At 45.0% G+C, this 7784-nt stretch overlaps 1 protein-coding gene across 1 annotated transcript; it reads left to right on the plus strand.

Annotated features, from left to right (window-relative positions):
• Positions 1 to 5602: 5602 nt before the first annotated feature.
• PHALS_01268 (uncharacterized protein) lies at positions 5603 to 6010 on the plus strand (the record flags this gene model as incomplete). The annotated part of the gene is made up of 1 exon (XM_024731103.1): positions 5603 to 6010. The coding sequence occupies one exon, from the start codon at positions 5603 to 5605 to the stop codon at positions 6008 to 6010; it is 408 nt and encodes a 135-aa protein (XP_024581314.1).
• Positions 6011 to 7784: the final 1774 nt, after the last annotated feature.

Genomic DNA, 7784 nt, shown 5'->3' on the forward strand with positions numbered 1-7784 from the left:
GTCGAAGCCGTAATCTACCACCGCAAGTACAAGGGCAAACCGCAGTACAGGATTTGGTGGCTAGGCGAGACCAAGAAAGAGGCCACGCGGGAACTTGTTGAGAATCTGAAACAGATCCCTGGTCGTATCGACCTCTATTGGAAGTCCAAGAAGAGAGAGAACCTTTTTTGGGGGAGCTCCTTCTCGAGGGGAGGTCATGTGACGGAGTGCTGTCATTCACACTCTGTCAGGCATTGAAGTGCCAGATGTATATTCTACATGTATCCACAATGTGATTGGCTAAAACTAAATTCTAGTAATATGCACACTGAGAAATTGAGAAGGTCTCATTGGCTGGAAATCGGAATATTCTCGAAGCTTGATTACGGGACGCCAGAGAATCAAGTCAACAATGCTACGTGGAAGTTGATAAGAAAATCATTGGTAGATAGCCAAATCAATAAATAGGAAGCAATAGGTTCTAAGATACACTCTTCTGGATTCTTAGGAGAGCACTGTGAGCCACCCGTAGGTTCCAGGTAGCCGTAAGAGCCCTCTTCTTTTCAATTCTCTTCTCGATGTACCAAACAACCCTCGGTGGTCCATCAACGGGCCACGTCTTGGTTCTTCACTTTGCCGGTCTACGTCTCGGCACGGTCTTCTACTCAACGCCTCCTCACGTTACTATGTGACATATTACAATCAGCATCATTTACCACACGTCCCTAACTTGTTGGCTTGAGCAGTTGAACAATGGAGAGGATAGGTCGAATACTGGGTGAATAGGCTTGCCCGTGTTCATCGACTCCCGAGCAGCATAGAAATCACGAATAAGCCCGTTTATTGTGTGTTTGTATCTGTAAGCGAGTATGGTTTCCATTCGTGCCACAAATTCGATGGCCGATTTGTACTGTGTGTGTTGTTCCCTAAAAGAGTTGGAGATAATCGATACTCGATATGATTCTTCGTTGGTCGAGTCGATGAGGGGAGTAGATGAAAAAAGCTGGCGTCTGGATGATCTGAAATTTCTTTGGGTCGCATCCTTTCTTCGTCACCAATCACTCTTTTCTTTGGTCATAGATCTTGCGCTCTCAGCTGGCAATTGGATGCATCCTGCTGATAATTTCGGAGAGTATGAGTCGTGGTGGAAAGCGCCGCCAGGATGTAGACAAGTAGAATCATAGCAGCAAAGATGCAGTATGAAGGAGAAAGCTGGTACGCGCATATTGATCAAGATGAAACTTATTGTAGAATGATGCTGCTAGAAGGATTGAGCGACAGTAAAATGAATGGTTTCCACGTGTTTCAACAAATAGATACGATGCTCATAGTCCGAAAATTTTGCAGTCTCCTCTATGATCACTCATATAACTTTTATTTCATCTCACCGGCAAAAACGTAATATTCCACTTTCACTGCTATTCGAGCATTAGCATGACGGTACGTACGATTTTTTTACCGCTGTGGCAGTTAATAAGATTGTGTGTTCACAGCAGTTTTGAATTACGCAAAAATAATTGAAGTGTTGGTAAAAACGAAAGTCTCTCGCCCTATCATTGCCAAATTTTTCCGAATACCTTTGCCGTGATAATATACATTCTGGTCAGTAAACATCACACGAACGAGAGGTCGTTCGATACCCTTTAAACGTTGAGTAATTAAACTATGTTCTTTGGGCGGGATTCATGAGAGTTCAGCCACTACGTATTAACCGCTGGCTAATCTGGCATCCTTTTCTGCATGAACAAAATGTACTACTTATCCATGTAAAATAAACAAAACCGCAACATTGTTCTTCAACAATATTGAGCAGATTAATCTCAACATTCCCACTCCTTATTGATGCTTCTTGAATGCAAGTGATGTAAAGCCATACATTAAGCCTTCGTCGAGCTGAGTGCAACTGTCCGCAGGTACTTTGAGGTGCAGACCAAGGGCTAGTCAGCAATCATGACCGCAACTCCTGGTACCGGACGTCTGTCATCGGGATAGCTACCCCAATCAGGATGTGAATATGCCTTAATCGCAATGTTACCACTTGGTATGCGATACTGGTTTGCCATTCACTCTTCAGGTAGCGTAGTACGCAAATAGCTGAAACCTAATGTTGCAGCCTGGGGTTCTTCAGGAATCGTGACACCAGAGTTGTCAGGTATGTAGCATCAGGTCGAGTACAGCAGTATGTACAGCAGGCACTCTTTCAAAGATCGAAATGATCTCGAGTCCATCCGTAAATGAAACTCTTCCGTTGCAGGCAACGATGGTGACGATAACTTCAATCCTGATGCGCACGGGTTGTCGATACTCTTGGAATCTTGTTGGCCGAATCGTCTGACCAGGTCGTCAATGTAGCAAGTCTGCTTTGATCATATGGGTTTGGGCTGACCTGTTGTGGTACAAGATGAGCTCCACCTGGCCTACTCCTAAATTTTGAAAATATTTTAAAAGCCTCCTTGACCTGATTGATCTCCCCACTTATTTTTCTGTATCAATCATGTCATTAACTTATAGTCAAGCGTAGATTTAACATTTCTGTATTGCCTGACACAAAGGCAATGGTCCCCTCCGCAGCCCTTAAAGCCATTGTTTTAAAAGACACGATTTATTATCTTGTTTCAGGCACCTGCTGCTTGTTTCATCCCATATATAATTTGTAGAGTTAGCAAACGTATTCCTGACCACTGTCGACTTCCAGAGAAAACTCCATCAAACGTTGTCTGTCAGCATACTGTTCAGGAAAGCCGTATCGACATCCAGCCGTTCCATTTGGCAGTCGCAATCGGCACACACTGCATATACCATCCGAATTTAATATCATTTTGATCCTGCACATGGAGGCGAACCTCTGCTGCAACGGATCCACGCCTCTTCGCTTCAACGGCTTTATATAACTTCGCTGCATCGTCGCTCGCCATTGCTTGAGCATATGTAGCCGGAAAGTCCATATCACCTCATTTCTGTTTTCATGAACAGCATCAACAATGTGTTTGCATCGTTAATCCATGCACGTTTTGGTGTCGGTGGGACAACATCTTCTTCTGTTGCCCCATCATCATCTGACCCGTTTTGCGGCATAATATTATGCTCATGTCTTCGTCTTGTCCCCACCACTTCAAGCTGAAGCGCCAACTGATCTTCTTGAAGCGAATGAAAAGATAAGCGATTATATGCTAGCTCTGATATGTTTTCAGCAAAGTGCTCGCAAGATATCAGCTACCACATTGTGTCACCCACTTTCGTCCATTTCGACGTTGTGACTGGTTCTCCGGCTGTTTTCGTGGGTGTCTGTCGATCCACCTGATTTCGAGCATAATGACCATCAACATTCTTTATAATTACAATCGTCACATCTACCTGTAGCGCATTTGCATCGAAATAACCACCTAACTACCCCTCATCCAACCTCATAGAGGCAATTAATCCAACCTTGGCGTTTTCCAGATCAAAACCGAGATAATCCATGACATGTTCCGCATAACAGCAGAACTTTTATTTGACACTCGTGGATTCGAGCTTTGTTCTCTTTGCATTTGACATGGGCGCAACTTTAAGATCCGAGCACACGATAGTGGTCTATTCGAGGCGCTTCAATTTTTAAATATCAACTCAAGTGGCGTGATGTACAAATGGGCTGTAATCGTCGGGCGACAAATCTAATCATCTGCTGTTTTTACTGCTTCATTCCAACCATTCAGTTAAAGTTATATTTGAAATAAAGCATAATACGAGCCTTTCATTAATATAGTCCTGTTCATGCGCTCTGCCATCCCATTTTGCAGAGGGCTATATGGAACAAAATATTGGTGATCGATGCCGCTTCGACGACACACGTCTACCATCGTTTTGTTCACAAATTCTATCCATTGTCGGATATCAAGCATTTGAGACCCCATACATTTTTGTAAAACGGCTTAAACTTCTTGAAGCTGTCAAATAATTCATTCTTACTCTTGACAAGGAACTCACACCATATCATGAAAAATCATCCCAAAAGAGATATAGTTTGCACCTCCTTTGACGGAACCTTCGTTGGGTCATTATATCTGTGTATACGTGCTCCAGAACGCGTAGCGTCTTGGTCATCGAGTGGGAGGAAAATGCTGTGACTGTATCGTGGAACTCTAAATAGTTGGATACCAATAAACGAGTCGCACCAACTGGTGGCACTTCTCAGCAGTCTGACGGTAGAATTTAATTTGTTCTTATCAATTCTAGAGAATGTAAAGAATATCACATTGATTGAAGTGAAAAGAGCTGTTCAAAGAATCAGAGAAGGTGCACAGAAAAAAGGCTACGGATAATGCGTTCCGAGTAATTAGGAATGCTGGAAAATTAGAAGGTCGACAGAGGCAACGTTCGAAAAGGTAGTGCTACTCGCAATGACGAAATACAAGAGCAGGTATTTTCACTGTGACTAATTTGGTAATGTAAAGCGATAACGTCCGGTCGGAAGCGTGTCAGCAATGATACCTCGGTATTCGCAGTGGGTGAAGGTCGATCGGCAGGGTGCCAAACGATAGAGGTGCCACATTCCACAGGCCCCCGCTCAGTGAGAACTGGTTTGAATACAAGGACCTTGACGCATGCATCAAACTGACTATTGTAGTTTTCAAAAAAATATATACTCGTCAAAACGCCGGCAAAGGAGATTGATAAGTTTGAGTGGAAAGGCACTCGCATGAGCGATGTTTTTATGTCCCAGTACTTGACAAACAATTATTGTCGGTGGCAACCTTGCAGAACGCGGTATGTGTAAAGATATTTTTATATTCTTCATGTGTTATCTGGATAAAAGTGAAGGCGATTGATCGAATTTATGAACCAATAAAGCGTACAGGCTCGACTAAATCAGGAAGAAGCATATTACGCGGAGTATTCTATATTTAACACTCGTTGAGAGGTTTGGCATGCGCGCATAAGACACCGAACAAGGGATAATTTGCTTAAGACATAGCGCTTGACATAAGCCATCTCGATAATAGTGCCGAGATTTTATAGGATAAACTTCCACCTGAGGAGTGGTAACTACTACCACTTTGATTTCTGTAAAAGGATGATTCAGATCCTTTGGGGGTGTCATAACCGTAAATGATGAGAGCGATATCACAGAGTCGTGGCTTGTAAATGGTAAGGTATTAGGTATCATCGCGCAAGGCGTTGGAAATAAAATCAGACCAAGGAACGATCGGCAACAATTGTCATGGAGGAGTGTTGAACACTACGTAAATTTTGCAATCACTCCGAACTAAAAGATTGCGTGACGTGAGCGTGACGATTCCATTACTTTATAAAGGTTAATGGTACTAGACTGGCGGAACATCCTGTCGAATTTCAGTCGATTTTTCGTGACGGCTTCTGCATGTGAAGCATGACGAGCGTTGCGTGCTCTCTTCGTGAACCAGTCACTGCATAACCGTGTGCAATTGAGAAAAGAGCTGCATGAAATTTGGCTTGACACGGGAGGAGATCTGATGAAGCATATCGTGCAGTTTGATGATCTGTGTTCGCGATTGACTGCGGTAGGCGAGGTCGTGTCTGAGGACGAGAAACTGGCCGTTTTCCTTAGAACTTTACTTCAGGAGTATGATACAATTAATGTTTTATCGAGGCACACGAGAACGTGATGTTGCTGGACGCAAAAGAGATGCTACGTCGTGAGTTCGAGTTGGCTAAGAAGAGGGAGGAGAAAGAGCAAGCAATCAAGGCCTCAATGCGCGAACGAGGTGTCCAGTTGGTCGTGGAAGAAGAAACAGAGGACAACGTGGTGGTCAAGGCGGCCGTGGTAGCCATGAAAGTTACAATGGCGGCCGAGGACAGCACCAAAAAAGAACACTGGTCCAGCGTTTCGTGGGTATTGCTTTACTGCAAAGAGGACGGTGACAAGCGTGACGACTATACCGAGTTGAAGAAATTGGAGAATAAGCTTGCTTTCTCGGTCACAATGGATGGCTCAGCACGAGAGGTTTCCTTGTTTCTCGATAGTGGTGCGAGAAGCCACATGACGGGTGGAAATATTGACTTTGTGGAGTAGCAAGAGTTAAAGATGCCAAGCATCATCATTGTGGCTATTGGACTGCAATTGCTAAAGAGATGAAAACGAGCTATATGTTTTGGTGTCGGAGCTGCACAAGCGATCAAATTGACGGACGTTTTGCATGCCCCAACTGGATAGGAAGTTGGTGTCCGTTCCGGCGTCGGCGGAACGGGGCGTTGTCGTGCAGTATGAGCGCGATTAAGCGACGCTCGAAGTGGCTGGAGAAGCACTAGACGTGATTCATCAAAACGGTGAGCTGTTCATGTGGCTTTTACAGCGGCTAAAGGGACAACAAGCCGTCTAGGCAGCTGGCACGCTCGACTGGCCGTATTTCCGCATCAAAGATGCAAACTGCTGCAAAGATAAGTAAAAGACTACCTGGACTTCAATATGAAGAAGATCACGTGCTCGCTAATTTTGTTGGCTGTGCTTAAGGCAAAATGACGACGAATCCGTTCGCGCGATGTTCCGGCAGGGAAGTCAAGACTAGAAGCTCTGTGTAGATCGTACACACTAATGGCATGGGCCCAATGAAGCCCAAATCGAAAGGTGGAGCCTTGTATGTGCCCACATTAATCGACAACTACAGTAGATACGTCTACGTGTATCTGCTGTCTTTGAGAGCACAAGTTTCCGATCGTTTTTGCTAGGTCAAAGACCTCGCAGAAAACCGAATTGGCAATAGGTTAAAGTGTATCTGTAGCTATGGCGAAGAAAAGTACATCAGTGCGAATTTTAATCGGTTTTGTGCCACCAACAGCATTGTGAATCAAACAAGTGCTCCGTATTCCCCGCAGCAGAATGGTTTGGTGGAGAGAATGAGCACACGTTGATTTAAATGGTTCAATCGATGATGTATCCCATGTAGACATGAAGCGACACTGGTGGGGAGAGGCCTTGATGACAGCTGCTCATGTAGCAAGTCATTTCCTGAACAATGCGCGTCGCGACAAGACTCCAATCGAAATTATAACCGGTACGCAGCACTTACTCGAGCACTTTCGAGTATCTGGATCTACCGGGTACATGCGTCTCGACAAGAGCAAGAGGGCGAAATGGGACGCGAGGTTGTACCGGTGCATCTTCTTGGGATATGCTGACGGCTCGAAAACATACCGAGTATGAGACCTGAACAACAAAAGACTAGTCAAACGCGCACGGTGACGCTAACTGAGTGGTTGCCTGATCGTTATCATGATGCCATTTTCATTGATCGCGAAGATAGCCGAGCGAAGTACGCGCTTGAAGACGACGACGGGTTGAGTGCGCCGATATGTGCAAGTATACCCACTGCCACAGACATAAAGATCGATGGAACGGGAGATGACCTTATGTGTACGGAGATAGATAGCTCTGTTGTTTTAGAGGTCCCGGGGTCCCGGTGATAGGCGAGCCATTGTTATTCTAAAAAGCATCTCCGGATTGTTGCGTATGAAGGGGTTACCGCTCATGACCTGGATTCGGTTGTGCCAGACAGCCGCTAAACACATCACGCACATATATTGCCACACCATGTCGGCCATTGGGTACATCAAGGTCGTTGCTTCCTCCACAGACAAATCACTGAGCTGTTGGTCCATTGCGAGCGCCAATCTAGCTGGAGAAGTTGGTAGTCGAAGTGCGAAGATTGCTTCTAGAGGCTTGACTTGAAAGCTGACACCGAAGCCTTCTTATTCTCTGATCAGGTGGTCCCACAATCTCTTGGCGTGGGGGCATGTCTAGAAGACGTGAATCAGGTGAGTTCTGTCCGACCCTGAACATGTCTCATGTG

Source organism: Plasmopara halstedii (genome assembly GCF_900000015.1).
Source record: "Plasmopara halstedii genome assembly, contig: Scaffold_1343, whole genome shotgun sequence".
Classification (NCBI taxonomy): Eukaryota; Oomycota; class Peronosporomycetes; order Peronosporales; family Peronosporaceae; genus Plasmopara; species Plasmopara halstedii.